Source organism: Stylophora pistillata, chromosome 3 (genome assembly GCF_964205215.1).
Source record: "Stylophora pistillata chromosome 3, jaStyPist1.2, whole genome shotgun sequence".
NCBI classification, from domain to species: Eukaryota; Metazoa; Cnidaria; class Anthozoa; order Scleractinia; family Pocilloporidae; genus Stylophora; species Stylophora pistillata.
Genome location: NC_142521.1, coordinates 13,758,383 through 13,774,277, shown reverse-complemented (window position 1 = coordinate 13,774,277; position 15,895 = coordinate 13,758,383). Strand labels below are relative to the sequence as shown.

Below are 15,895 nucleotides of genomic sequence, written 5' to 3'. Positions count from 1 at the left end.
CGCTAACGAACGGAAGAGTAGTGCAAGTCAAACAATGCACTCCCAAAGATATGAACTTGCAATAAACTGATCGAGTTAATCGACGGTACGTGTGATAATAAAGAGTTGTAACGCTGAGATGTTCAATCCCGGTCTCAGGTTTTAAAACAAAAGTCTCGGCATCTCCAGCAATCTTCTTGCATTTTACCAATCCCTACCCCAACGCCTTATGAGTGTTTTATAAACTCTCAGTGACATTCTTCGAATGGTGTTGCAACTGCGGACATTAAAACGATGTTTTTTTTAAAAAAAGATAAAAGCTCTGAGATCAGAAAGCGGGTTGAGAGACATTTGTGACTGAAATTTGATTTCTCAACAAATTTAAGCGATTTCTTGTTTATATTAACCAACTGCTTTTCTTCGCTTCGATTTGACTGATATTGAAAGAATTTGTACTGCGTAACTGGATGTTTTCAAAGGAACGTTACCAAATCACCGGAAATTTGCACGGCAAAGCTGAGAGCAAGACTTTCGTCTAAGCTCACCTAGTTTGGTTCTTGTGGTTTAGGCAACTACCTCGACTTATTGAAAGCGAGGTGTTGTCTCCTTGAGGAAAAATCCATGGAAAGTCAGCCGGGTTGTAGATAAATAAACCGAACCGTCGCCAAACACGTCAATATAACTTTCTTTGCATTAAGATGGAGGTGCAAATGAGCAGAACCGCTTGTATTATCCACTTAACACTAGGCTTTCTCCTAGACCAAAAATGTCGGCCCCAACGTTTTGTAAAATGGTTTTGGTTTGGAGCTCACGGCACGGATGAGTTGATGCGGAAAGGGGGCAATTTAATGTTTCGAACAGGAATAATGATTTTTCTTTTTGAATTGAAGTATGTGCGGATTGCATCAAGTTCTAACCAACAAGAGGTATCGAGTTGCGCATAATTGTAAGACATGTATTTCTGATTATTAGAATCATGGCGAGTTCCATTTTTGTGTGGCTAACACAAATTGAGTAGCCACATTATGGCATGATCGAATTAATTTTTTTATTTTTTTTATTTATTTCTCCACGAGAGTCGAACGCCCGTTACGTGGTCTGGTGTCGTACGGCACACTAGTCTGAGTCAGCCATCTTGGTTTTAGGCGTGGTCTCGAGTAATGTTTTTCAGATGATCGTATCATGAGTAGTTAGTTCTCCTCACACAAGCCAACTCATCCAGACCCGGGTCGGGTTATAAGTGCAGTTTTTGCAAGAGCTTTTACGCTCTTAAAAGACATCACGGATCTGCTTGAATCTTCGGTACGGGTTCTACTATACTGAAAGGAGTCAATGGCAACAACTCTCGGCTTGATCTATTGGGCGGGTTGCACCACTGAGTGTCTGAAAGAGTTTGAAAGTGTTTGAAACTGCCTGAAGCCGCCTGAAAGAGCCGTAAAGTGAAATAGGTTATATAAATTAAAGTAAAGTAAATAGTCTTTATTTCATTGATAAAATACATATCAAGTGTTACATATAAAGTGTAATGGGCTAATATATGTATCAATTACTTACAGCTTAGTTATGCTTAAAACTAAGTCAATTAATAAAATAATTTATGTATCGTAGTTGCATTCTCCTTGCACAGTTGAGAATTCATGGAGGCATATTTCAAAACGACAAAAGTAAGTATGGGAATCTCGATTGAACAATACCGGTGAAGGATAGGCTCTCATGACAATTTCGTGAAAACAAAGGAGATCCTATCACGTTCCAAGAATCATATTTGGAGTTTAATGCTTATGATGTTCTATTTAAGTGTATTTTTTATCTAGTTGTTCGTTCATCTTTGTTGCTTAGATTTCACATGTCGGCTTTCTTACAGTCGGCTTGTCTTCTGAGTGCGGATTACTGCGAGAAGTCTGTTATTTACCAAGATTGAAACAAGTTGTTGGACAATAAAAAATGTGGAGTGGTGAAGTGTTTTGTTTTTCCCAATTTATGTACCACTAGAATTCACGTGACTAAGCTTTGCGGTCACGTTTTCCGTGAGTCATTTACCGGCACGATTTTTATTCTGAATTTCTGTTCATAACACATGCTTAGTAAGAAAATTACGTAATCAGTCTTTTTAGTACATGCTTAACTAAAATTTTTAGTCACTGAGTGAAAATAGATTTTTTTTGTCACCACTTGAAAATCAAACACTGCTGGTGTCTGGTATTTCAATATGACAGCCTCTTCAAATGAAATTATTCTTTCGAGTTTACATAGCTAAACCGATTTACAAACGTCTAACGACTAACCTGAAACTGCAGTTTGTCGTTAACTTGGTGCTAAATGTCTATTATGATTGTTTCCAAACTTTGAGGAGGTAATACATTAAAACTCGGTAACAAAGTGGTTTTGCTTTTATTAAAGTACGACATGTGATTAGTATTGTGTTTTCCAAGTAATGCCTAGAATTATTCAGACCTTAACATTTCATGACTTCCTGTAAAGCTTGGCAGTCAGTTCTAAATTCTCTTTATAATGGTCTACAGAAGCATTGATATTTAAACTTGGTAGCAATAGATACGTATTTGGCCTTTATTTGGTTGACTACAACTCCATTTCAGTTATTTGTTTGGTAGCTTGGATTTGGGAAACAGCGGCATGAAACTACAATCTCGATAATGAGAAAACTTGAAAGATTCTGGTACTTTGAATCATCTGATATCATCATGCACTTGCCTTTACATTGAACTCTGTTGTGTTTAAGTTATGTCTCTGATTACTGTTCCTGAAATCTATTATAGTTACACTCTATCTATATTGAGCTTTTTGTTAATTAAAACCTCCAGGTCTAATTGTAAATCTTATTGGGTTTAAAATTTTAAGCAATGTCTTTGCAATGTTACTTCAGAGTACTATTCAACATTTGATTCATTAAAATATTACTCGTGTTCTGATCTTGTCATGCACCTATCTTTTTTCCCTGAATTCTTCCATTTGCAACCCCATATCCACCTACCTCAACTAATTTTTTCTGAGTTTATTGAAAATACAGTCCAACAAAACCCAAATACAATAACTATCGTAAACTTTTTGCTCTCAACCAATTGAAAATGGAACTTTGCGCCTCAATGGACGATAGAAACCAACGTTCAGCATTGTGTTACTTCACCTGTTTGCATTGTCCAAAATTAGTCCTACACTCAAACCAAATCAAGCTCCCAATGGCTTTAGTGTAGATTGCATCATTTCCCGAATGTCCCGGCCCTTCTGCAAAGTTTTGTCCTTATCTACTGGTTCACAAAATGCCAAAAAATATTCATATGAAATGCTTCCTCAGATTTAATTTCATATCACTTGGAAAAGACAACCCACAAACTTCAGAACTCAAATCCACTCTGTTAGCTAAACAAAATCGTGACTGAATCTATCAGGCCACCACTGTAGTCAACTCTCTGTAAAATATAAGTTATTCACATTTTTCAATTGAAAATGAGACTCTTAAGTTATTTTGCATATTCATTAGTTAGACGCTCTGCTTGATGGTTATCTTTTACAACAATTGTTCTTCTTCCATAGGGGCCAGCTGACTTTTTCCTGAGCCGGCATGAGTTTGTCCAAACATACATCCAACAGAAATGATCAACTGTATCCACCACATGGGAAGATAAATGTAACAATCCTTGCATCAGAATGGGGATCAAGTAAAGGTGGACTATCCACATTAAACAGAGAGTTAACCATTCAGTTGGCTAAGTTTCCTGAAGTGCAAATTTCCTTCTTTGTGCCAAAATGCAGCGAACAGGACGAGATAGCTGCACTCAGCCACAACATCAAAATTGTTCGAGCGACAAGGCGGTCTGGCTACGATGAACTTGAATGGCTGAGCTTTCCACCAGATCAGCTCCACATTGATGTCATCGTTGGCCATGGGGTGAAACTTGGTCATCAAGCCCGAGCTATTAGAAATTCGCACAACTGCAAGTGGATTCAAGTTGTCCACACTGATCCAGAGGAGCTTGGAATGTTCAAAACCTATCAGAATCCCATTTCCACCGGCGAGAAAAAGCGCAAAATAGAAGTAGAACTCTGTGAGATGGCAGACCTCGTTGTGGGAGTTGGACCTAAGTTGTGTGAGGCGTTTCGCAGATACCTCCGCTGGTGCAAGAAAGATAAAAGTATTCTTGACATCACCCCTGGTGTTTTTGAAGAATTTGAGAATGTTGAACACGTCGATGAAGACGTGAAACGATGTGGCATTCTAATGTTTGGCCGTGGAGATGCTGAAGACTTTGAGTTGAAAGGTTTCGATATCGCAGGCAAAGCTGTTGCTGAGGTTGAAGAAGCTCGTCTCATTTTCGTTGGTGCTCCAGAAGGAAAGCACAAAGAGATAGCAGAACGTTTTCGCAAATGCGGTGTACCGGCTAGTCGGCTGACTATAAGAAGCTTTCTGGAAAATCGAGAGAGTTTGAAACACTTGTTCTGCGAAGTGGATCTAGTGCTCATGCCATCAAGGACTGAGGGCTTTGGCTTAACTGGTCTGGAGGCCTTATCAGCTGGTCTCCCTGTGCTTGTCAGCAAGAACTCAGGGTTTGGAGAAGCCCTGAGTAAAGTACCATTTGGTGAATCGTGTGTGATTGACTCAGAAGATTCTAAGGTATGGGCTGACGAGATTAAGAAAGTCTGGAGAAAAAACAGGAAGAGGCGACTACAGGAAGTAGAATTACTCCGTTCCTCGTACGGCAAGATATTCAGCTGGGCCACACAAAGTAAAGTCTTTGTCAACAAGTTGATCGACATTTTTCATGGTATGGGTTACGGAGATAACAGTTAACTATCTTCTCTGGGTTGTTAAAGATTAGCAAACGCTTTTTTTTCCTTTTTTACCTAAAGGGGGCTAACTCGAGAACTCGTGGTTTTCTCAGAGTCTCCATGACGAGCTATAGAACACTGTTACCTTTAAATTTTTACATATGTATCCTTTCCTGGTTGTAACTAAAACTTGAGTGCTGAATAAAGTAAAGTTGAAAGTTAAAGTTGAAGTTGAAAGTTGAAGTCGTGTAGTTATCACGGTAGATCAGGTGATTCTCTGAATACAAAAATAGTGGCGAGTACCTGGTGGTTCTGATTATAAGTGAACGTAAAGACCGATTGGAACCGCTGAGTCAGTCTTTAACTGAACGAAAAAAAGTTATATTTGAACATGTGATCATTGAAATTGTTGTTTAGGGGGTTGAGGGAGAACGACAAAAAGAAACCTTTACTGCTGCTGTCTAGAGGGTGATTCCAAGGGAGAGAGAGTAGATTTTCAAATTCTTATTTAAGTATGAGAGAACCTGTCAATATTCTGCTATCAAGATGATTTCCTGGTAATTAGTTTCTTGAAAAACTAGTACAGATGTCTAGAACCATGACTCGAGTGCTAATATGTATGTTCCAAACCCCACAGATAAACTACCATAAGAGAAGGCAAGTTTTGATTCAAGCAACTGAACCAAAATCATTGAATTAAACCATGCAATTAGTATTTTTTTTCTGTTCAGCAGATGCTTCTGTTTGTGAGGTGAGCGCAGCCCAACGTCAGCACCAATCATCAAGTTTATCCCTTTCCCAGGTTGCGCAAAAGGATGGTGGTCAGCGGGCAGGTATTACACAACTCTGCAGCATAGATTCCTCTTTAAGCATGATAGATGTACCATGTATGACTTCAAAGTTGAAAACATTTTCTGAAACTAGCGTCAGAGTAGAACACAGTGAAATATTCAGAGCCTAGTACACCATAAAACTAAATTCCAAATACCATGAGCATGAAAACAATATTTCGGAAGATCATTGAATATTCCTCATTTAAGAGGTTGCCTTGCTGTGAAAAGTGTTGTATTCGATAATTTCTCTTAAATTCAGACATGACGAAAATATTCTTAATAGAAGAATTGTGGCAAAGTACAGGTAGAGGGTGATCACATCTTTTTTTTTCCAGCAACGAGCATCATTCCTGATCAGCAACGGTTGAATCCTAAACAACGAACACACAAGGAAATTGAACGTTTGGACCTGAAGAAAATTGCTGCGGCCAAAGGATTTATCATTTGTGACCATCCAGCATCTGGAAACTGTATGTTCCATACATTGTCACAACAGCTGAAACGCGTGAAAGAAATCAACATCTCACACGAAGAAATACGGAAGGACTCAGTTCGGTTCCTCGAAAACTTCCCAAACCTTGTAAGATCTAGCTTACTCAGATGGTAATCATTGGTACTTAATTGAAATGACCGCGTCATCTAAACTTACTCGCAAACTTCGGCAAGATGTTAATGAAAATCTTTTGAGATGAAAAGAACACTAATGCATGGTTTATTATGAACCGCGTTTCGAAACTCCTGTCTTTTTTCTTTCGGCTTTTTTATTACTATGATGACTACCAATGAATACATTAAGATCCATTGACTGATAGCTACTTTAAGTCCACTGGTTTGATATGCATATTTTTCTCTCATAAAGCCTGATGGAACAGAGCTGTTCAAGTTTGTCCATGGGTATCCATCATGGTCCGATTATCTGAGAAGCATGGAAAAAGATGGCACTTGGGGTGATCACGTGATTCTTCATGCAGCAGCAAACGTCCTCAACACTCGTATTCGTGTGATCAGCAGTCTTGGCAGTGACGTCATGATCAGTCCGAATCATCCCGGTGTTAACCATACTAATCCACTTGTGGTTGGTCACATTCATGAGATGCACTATGTAAGCCTTCAACCCAAGCAAGGTACGGGATAAAAATACTTTTGGCAGATCATCTACAGGTGTCTCTTGTATCCAAATTTACTCTTCTTCTCTCTCTCCACTCTCTTGATTTTTCCACCTGTTTAATTTACTAACCTGACACGATGGAAATGCAAATGTAACCTGACCAAAATTTTTATATTTAAACGATGAACATGTTACACCTGTCATCGAGGGGACCAACTCACCAGCGTAGCTCATCGGTCCCCTTTATAGGAGTTTAAAATACTGTAATCTTCTTCTTACAAGCCTTGGACTTATAGAACTTCGTAAGGGATTTTAGGAGGGCTTATACACGGAGGGGCTAATATCCGGGTGGGGCTCTTATAACCGGAATAAAAAAGCACTTCGAGACGAGCTATAGTACTGCTTATCAAAACTCAAAACGTCTCAAAGAATCGAGTTCGTTTCAATACATTTGGAACAGAATTGAAAATAACAACACCAAGAAAGCTGGAACATAACAAAACAGAAGGTTAGACCTCCTCTTGAAGTTCATCTTTGCTGGCCTATGATTAAAATCTTTATGTCTATCTCACAATAGAGTCCCCATCTCACAAACCAAGATAGATGGGCTGGGTGTGTTTGAAGCAAATTAACTAAATCATTGAATAAAACAGAATGCAATTTTATAACTTTTTTTTTTATTGAGCAGATGCTTCTGTTTGTGAGCTAAGAGCAGCCCAACATCAACAGCAACCATCGGGTGTCTCTCTTTCCAAGCTTGAGGTGAAGCCCACAGATTTTGATCAGCACGCAGGTATTACATAGCTCAACAGTATATGTTCCTCTTCTGAAGTCATAATAAATTTACCATGTCTAGCTTTCAAAGTTAAAAAAGGCGTCCTGAAACTACTGTAAGAGTGGAAAACGTGAAATTATAGCTAAATATACCAGTAGAGCACGCATTGCATAGCCAAGTATAGCCAAAAACTAAATTGCAAAGATATGCCATGAACGTGATAGCGATATTTCAAAAAGATAAAAAAAATTTCATTAATTTAAGAGGTTGGCTTATTGTGACAGGTGAAGCAATCAAAAGTTTCTTTGAAATTTTGACATGGCCAAAACATTGCGAAGAAACCAATTAAAGTAAGGCTCAGGTAGAAGACTGTCACATCGGTTTTAACATTAAAGGCCTCTCCTTTTTCTTCCAGGGAAGAGAATCATCCATGATCTGCAACAATTGAGTTCAAGACAACAAACGCGCGAGGAAAGTGAACTATCGCGGGATTTGCAGAAGAATATTGTAGATAAAGGATTTGTCATTTGTGACAATTCAGCATCTGGAAACTGTATATTCTTTGTATTGTCGCAACAACTGCAAAGCATGAGAGAAATCACCATTTCACACAAGGAAATACGGAGGGACTTAGTTCAGTTCCTCGAAAACGTTCCTAAGCTGGTAAGACCCCTGATCCTTGGTACTTAACTTAATGAGAATGTTTGAATGATTTGAGTTTAGTAGCAACTTCGGAACGATATTACAGGAAATGTTTGTCAAATGAAAAGAACGCTCAAGGTTTACTTTAAATCATATTGCAAAACTCCTGTCTTTTTCTTTTCACCTAAATGGTATGCTGACCACACATCTTAAAATATTCAGTGAATGATGGCGATTTTTAGTAGGGGAGCAGGATGGCGAAGTGGCGAAAGCACTCGCTTCCCACCACTGTGGCCTGGGTTCGATTCCCGGACCTGGCTTTTGTCACATGTGGGTTTAGTTTATTGTTGGTTCTCGTCCTTGCTCCGAAGGTTTTTCTCCAGGTCCGAGGGTTTTCCACCCAGCGGAATGTCCATTGCTAAATTGTTTATTATGTATTTATTATTATTAAGTACATTCGATTAATCTCCCAATTTTCCCCTTATCAAAGCCTGATGGTACAGAGCTGTTCAACTTTGTCCACGGATATCCATCATGGTCTGCTTACCTGAGAAGCATGGACAAAGATGGCACCTGGGGCGATCACGTGATCCTGTACGCCGCAGCAAATTTCTACAAGACCTGTATTCGTGTGATCAGCAGTCTTGGCTATGACTTCATGATTACTCCGGATTATCCCAGTATTATCAAATCATATCCACTTGTGGTTGGTCACATTCACGAGGAGCACTTTGTAAGCCTTCGACTCAAACAAGGTATAGCATAAAATACTTTTAGCTGATGCTCTTCAGGTGTATCTAGCCTCAAAATTCACTCGATCTCTCTGTCCACTCCCTTGATCTTTCCTCTTTAAAACGTACTAACCGACATATTAGCGAGAAGTCATAAAAATCATTGAAGGGACCAAATTGACTGCTGAGTGCATAAGTCTCCAATATAAGAGCTATATATAAAGCAGGTTAAAGACAAAGCCCCTTCAATATAGTGACAGGGAAGAAATAAGAAATCTTATTTATCAGGAAAATTTTTCATTTTGTTAAGGGACCATAAAGTCATACTTTCAACCCTACAGTTGAAAAGTGCGAATACATATGTTAACAAGATTCAAAATGCTTAAAAAACATTTTCAGTTTTGGAGTTAGATAGATATCTTTTTTATTAGTTACCTAATGTATTAATTGCAACTCTGATATACCAGAATTGTAGGTTTTAAGCTCTAAGGAGACGACGAACAGATAAAAAAATTCAATTTTATCTTTAAAACTATTTCTATTTCTATTGGCTCCACACACTTTTGGGTATTTTTACAAAAGGTAAGGTGTTTGAAACAGCAGCCATGCCTTTGACAAGCAGACCTTATTGGTACCAAAATGAAACGAGGATTTGTTTTAACGAATTAAAACTCAAAGGCGTAACATTCCTCACATGATAATTCGTTTCCACAGATATTGTAGAGACAATTGAAAGGGTTCGTGAGCTGTACAAAATACGTGAAGAACGACTCCTACCAGTCCCTTGGTGTAAGCATTTCAGTTTTAGTCTGAACGACATTTTCACCAGGCTCAGAATTGTAGCTAAAGATAAGACTAGAGGAGAAATGAAGGACGATATTACTGACATGACTGCTATCTTTAAAACCCATGGAAATTGCGAAAAGCCACGGACTGTTTTGATCGAAGGGGACCCAGGTATAGGAAAAACAACCTACTGTCAGAAGCTGGCGTACGACTGGGCAACGTCACGAGAACACTGGGACGAGTCCTTCCCGATGATTTCTTTACTTTTACTGCTGAGGTGCCATGATATCAAATCCAACCTTTGGGATGCTATTGATGAACAAGTTCTTCCTGACATGGATGAAGAATGTAAAGAAAGTTTTTTCAAGTTCATTCGTGGTAATCAGTCCTGGATTTTGTTCGTTCTAGATGGTTTAGACGAAGCTGACCATGGTAAGATAGACATGTTTGTCAATCTCGCTCAAAGTAAAAAACTCCCTAAATGCATTTTTGTTTTCACATCCCGCCATGAATCTGGGATGAAAATGAGGAGCTACTGTAATAATCTGTGGGAGATTGTAGGATTCACAAAAGAAGACGCGAAACATTTTATTCACAAGTACTTTAAAAACATGGAACATTTAGCTAAAAGACTTCTTGGAGAGATTCGGAGAAGATCAGATTTATCCCAGCTGATATCAAATCCTCTTAACACTGCATCACTGTGCATTCTTTGTGAGGACTTTAAAGAAGCTTTTCCAGAGAGCAGAACCCAATTATACATTGAAATCGTACGGTGTGTCTTGAGAAGATATGAAGAAAAGAACGGATTTTCTAGCGACAACGAAGACATAATTGAAGTTTACAAGGATGAACTCAGAAGCTTGGGACGTTTAGCGTTACAATCTCTTCTTAAGGGTGAGCTATATATCGAAGAAAGCAACAGAAATGGTGACGATTTCAAGGTTGTAGAAAAGTTTGGATTTCTGTCAGTCCAGTCTGGAGGTAGTAAGAGAAAGCCTTGTTTTCGTTACGGCTTTTTGCACAAGAGCTTTCAAGAATTCTTCGCCGGTTTTCATCTTGCTTTAAAGTATCTTAGAGAAGAAGATGAGTCAGAAATCACAAACACAGATCAAAGATTTCAGGGGGAACTGCGGCAAGTGTTTTTGTACATGTGTGGAGTTGTTGTGGTTCAATGCGAGGAAAGTGCTAAGCGTCTTTTACGAAATGTTACTGATCATGTAAATGTGCTAGGTGCGAATTCTAAATTTGAAGAAGTTAAGGGAAACTTAGAATTAGCAATTTCTTTAATACAGGAATGTGTCAAAAGTAAGAAAAGCCTTCGGTCCCAGTTACTTCATGTGTTTGGGGCTCACCTGCAACTTAAGATCTGTACCTCAGTAATGATTCCGCCGCAATCACACTTTTTCTTGGAAAGTCTTTCATCCAATACCTTTTTGAATGAATTGAAATTAAGTCCATCGACACATACACTTGGTGAGGTAGACGTTGCTCTTATCTCTCGGGCCCTTTCAGTCAATACTACATTGACCAAGTTAGTCTTAGATCGTAATAATATTGGCGAGTCTGGTGCTGCTTCTCTCTCTCAGGCTCTTTCAGTCAATACAACATTAAACCAGTTGGACTTAGGTGGGAATAATATTGGTGCTTCTGGTGCTGCTTCTCTCTCTCAGGCTCTTTCAGTCAATACTGGATTAAACCAGTTGGACTTACGTGGGAATAATATTGGTGCTTCTGGTGCTGCTTCTCTCTCTCAGGCTCTTTTAGTCAATACTGGATTAAATCAGTTGGACTTAGGTGGGAATAAGATTGATGATTCTGGTGCTGCTTCTCTCTCTCAGGCCCTTTCAGTCAATACAACATTAAGCCAGTTGAACTTATGTGGGAATAAGATTGGTGATTCTGGTGCTTCTTCTCTCTCTCAGGCCCTTTCAGTCAATACAACATTAAGCCAGTTGAACTTAGGTGTGAATAATATTGGTGCTTCTGGTGCTGCTTCTCTCTCTCAGGCCCTTTCAGTCAATACAACATTGAGCCAGTTGAACTTAGGTGGGAATAAGATTGGTGATTATGGTGCTGCTTCTCTCTCTCGGGCCCTTTCAGTCAATACAACATTAAGCCAGTTGGACTTACTTTGGAATAATATTGGTGCTTTAGGTGCTGCTCTTCTCTCTCATGCTCTTTCAGTCAATACAACATTAAACCAGTTGGACTTAGGCGTGAATAATATTGGTGATTCTGGTGCTGCTTCTCTCTCTCAGGCTCTCTCAGTCAATTCTACATTGACCAAGTTAATCTTAGATCATAATAATATTGGTGATTTTGGTGCTGCTTCTCTCTCTCAGGCCCTTTCAGTCAATACAACATTAAGCCAGTTGAACTTAGATGGGAATGATATTGTTGATTCTGGTGCTGCTTCTCTCTTACTTAGGCCCTTTCAGTCAATACTAGATTAAACCAGTTGGACTTAGATGGGAATCAAATTGGTGCTTCTGGTGCTGCTTCTCTCTCTCAGGCTCTTTCAGTCAATACTGCATTGACCAAGTTGGCCTTAAGTTGGAATAATATTGACGATTCTGGTGCTGCTTCTCTCTCTCAGGCCCTTTCAGTCAATACAACATTAAGCCAGTTGAACTTAGGTGGGAATAATATAGTTGATTCTGGTGCTGCTTCTCTCTTACTTAGGCCCTTTCAGTCAATACTAGATTAAACCAGTTGGACTTAGATGGGAATCAAATTGGTGCTTCTGGTGCTGATTCTCTCTCTCAGGCTCTTTCAGTCAATACTGCATCGACCAAGTTGGCCTTAAGTTGGAATAATATTGACGATTCTGGTGCTGCTTCTCTCTGTCAGGCTCTTTCAGTCAATACTGAATTGAACCAGTTGTACTTAAAATGGAATATTATTGGTGATTCTGGTGCTGCTTCTCTCTCTAAGGCCCTTTCAGTCAATACTACGTTGAGCCAGTTGGACTTAAAAGGGATTAATATACACGGTTTTAGTGCTGCTTTTCTCTCTCTGGCCCTTTCAGTCAATCTACATTGACCCAGTTGGACCTAGGTTGGAATAATATTGGAGATTCTGGTGCTAATTCTCTCTCTATCAGGTCCTTTCAGTCAATACTACATTGACCCGGTTGAGCTTATATCCTAATAATATTGGCGATTCTGGTGCTGATTCTCTCACTTAGGCCCTTTCAGTCAATCATACTATATTGAACCAGTTGGGCCTAGGTTGGAATAATTTTGGCGATTCTGGGGCTGCTTCTCGCTCTCAGGCCCTTTCAGTCAATACTAAATTGACCCAGTTGAACGTTGATTGGAATAATATTGGCGATTTTGGTGCTGCTTCTCTCTCTCAGGCCCTTACAGTCAATACTTCTTTGACCCATGGTTTAACTTATAAGGGATTAAAAATTTCATCTCCAATGGCTGCTTCTCTCTCTCCAAGCCCTTTCTGTTAATAATAAATTTACCCATTTTTAGTGGAGTCAAATGAGATTGGTGTTTCCGTTGCGTCGGTTTATTTCTCTCGGGTATTTCCTTTATTGCTTTATCGCGGACCATTTTTAAATTCTAATCAGAGAATGTTTAGAAATACATTTGATAATAAAAATTAACGGTAAAAAACTACGACGTTTCGAAGTCTGCATGACCTCATTATCAAGTAAAATGTTAAAACTGATGTAAAATTGTAGCTCAGAGATTATATACAAATAAAATGTGATAACTTCATTAGAATAATGAGCGTTCATTGTTATTGGTGTTTAGCATGTCAGATCGTGCAGTATATGTTTAAATAAATACTTTTGCACGTATTGAGTCAGACTGCGTATTTAGCTTTGGTTTTTGTTCGCGAATGAATAGCATTTCGTGAATTAGGCAGTCCATTTTCCCGCGGCATTTCTTGAGAACGGAAAACATTTCCTCTAGGCTAGTGGACGCTACACTGTGGGCTTCTTTCAGATGCTTGCCAATGACAGAGGCTTTATGTTCTTCTATGCGTTGATGAAGATGGCGTGTGGTATAACCGATATAATCCGCATCGCACGAATCACATTTAAAAGTGTAAACAACGCATTGGTGGTTAATTAAAGCGGGCTTCTCTTCTTGTATCTTGAGCTTTCCCTCGATCTTACGACTCGTGAAAACTGGTTGTAGGTCAGTTCCGATTTTCCGGCCAAGATCTTTCAGCTGATGTCTTACTGTGTCGGCCGATTTTTGGTCTTTAAATGGTAAAGTTATTCTGACTGGCTTTTGTGTAGCCGCGTCAAGTTCAGTTGGGGTTTCGTGACGGCTTTGGGTCGTAGAACTCGTGTACCAGGCGATAGCTGAGTTGATGAGTTTCACTGGGTACTTAAGCTTAGTAAACATCCGCTTGAGATGCTGGCATTCCTTCGTAAAAGATTCTTTCGTTGATGACAGGCGGTAAGCTCGGTTCAGCATTGTATTCAGCAGAGATCTTTTGTAACGCTGATCGACATGGCTCTGGTAATGTAAGAGCAGTCCTGTATCAGTCCTGTATCAGTTTATCTAATTCACGAAATGCTATTCATTCGCGAACAAAAACCAAAGCTAAATACGCAGTCTGACTCAATACGTGCAAAAGTATTTATTTAAACATATACTGCACGATCTGACATGCTAAACACCAATAACAATGAACGCTCATTATTCTAATGAAGTTATCACATTTTATTTGTATATAATCTCTGAGCTACAATTTTATATCAGTTTTAACATTTTACTTGATAATGAGGTCATGCAGACTTCGAAACGTCGTAGTTTTTTACCGTTAATTTTTATTATCAAACATTTTTAAATTGGATTGGGTATTGATGGAGTGTTCCTGGTGTTGCTTTCTTCGCAGACTCCTCTCAATTTTTGTTTTGTTTTTTCACGAGAGGAGAATTGAAAGAGTAAAACGCATCCATTTTAAAATAAGAACATTTCCTAAAGTGTTACCGCCGGAGATTAGGATGTAGATATAGGTTTTAAGAAGACTAATTTTTTTGTTCTCATGGTCGTTGGATACAAGCATAAGGATAGTCGATTGACCTAAGATATATAAAAAGAGACAAAGACAGAACCAATTTGCAAAAAAATGTCATTGAAAAAAAGCAAATACAAATAAGAAAAAAGCCAAAAAGGAATGTGTCAGAGTTATAACATAACGAACTTAGTAGACATCGTCTGATTGGTTAATTAAGTCTTCAAGCGGATACTTTATCATCTTATAAAGCCTGCATGCAACTAGTTATGTCACATAAGGAATAGAACACATTTTTTCCGGGTTCTATGACGTGATAAAGCCACTTAGGAGGCCCGGAGCCAACTGTCGCGGAAAAATGTGTAATATTGATTGAATGAAACTACGCTCTGGCTAAATTTTCGGCAGCCAGACAACTTATAGAGAATTGCCATTGGAAATTATTTCAAACCTGTGGAAAGTATCAGATGTTGTTGAGAAATTTCAAGCGATTCCATATATTTGATTACACCGTTTGCTTGCTCCTATATCCCAATAAAATCAAGTTTGGCTTTTTCCTGTATTTTTTTTCTTTTTCTGCAATATCAGATGTAATCATAACCAGAACAATCTCCTCAAATGTGATTGGTACATTGTGAATAAGGGCTGTTTGGGGCTGCGTCGGTGGGGGTAACGAAATAATTTGAATATATCAACAAAGTTGAAATGGTAAATTGGCCACTGTTACGATTATAAAAGCTGACGTTTCGAGCGTTAGCCCTTCGTTTCGCTCCGACGAAGGGCTAACGCTCGAAACGTCAGCTTTTATAATCGTAACGGTGGCCAATTTACCATTTCAACTTTGTTGATATATTCAAATGATTGGTACATTAGTTGCTGTATTTTTCATTCATTTAAATTTTCCTGTATAGCTGTAATCGGACAGTTGGCTGTTATCAGACTCCTGTGATCGGGCAGTTAAAGCAGCCAAGCATACTAAGGCCACTCAGATGAATCCACCAATCAGGGATGGATCCAATAATTTTTGATTGGGTGGTCGAAACTTTGGTTCAGAAAGGACTGTTGGACTCTTTTGAGGCAGATTACTTCTCCCCCACACCCCCCACACCCCCTCCCACCGGTCGCGGTTGCACGTTAGAATTCCATGGTCGCTTACCGTTTACTTGGATTCATTAAAAAGATCAGCTAGTTAAAAAGTGATATACGATCCTGTCGATGTAAGAATTTCAATTTCAAAGTTGTAAGCGTCAGGTCTGTTAGGGGGGTC

The 15,895-nt window shown here is 39.0% G+C and overlaps 1 protein-coding gene across 1 annotated transcript in view; it reads left to right on the top strand.

Annotated features, from left to right (window-relative positions):
- The window catches only part of LOC111342072 (uncharacterized), a 29,665-nt gene extending 14,475 nt beyond the window's left edge, over positions 1-15,190 (top strand). Inside the window, exons 3-10 of the mRNA XM_088751745.1 lie at positions 3,532-4,760; positions 5,496-5,597; positions 5,933-6,177; positions 6,457-6,721; positions 7,394-7,498; positions 7,896-8,143; positions 8,613-8,877; positions 9,568-15,190. Coding sequence (XP_088607871.1) covers positions 3,560-4,760; positions 5,496-5,597; positions 5,933-6,177; positions 6,457-6,721; positions 7,394-7,498; positions 7,896-8,143; positions 8,613-8,877; positions 9,568-12,095 — 4,959 coding nt within the window. The 5' untranslated portion in view covers positions 3,532-3,559 and the 3' untranslated portion in view covers positions 12,096-15,190. The remainder of the gene's footprint in view (positions 1-3,531; positions 4,761-5,495; positions 5,598-5,932; positions 6,178-6,456; positions 6,722-7,393; positions 7,499-7,895; positions 8,144-8,612; positions 8,878-9,567) is intronic.
- The last annotated feature ends 705 nt before the right edge of the window (positions 15,191-15,895 follow it).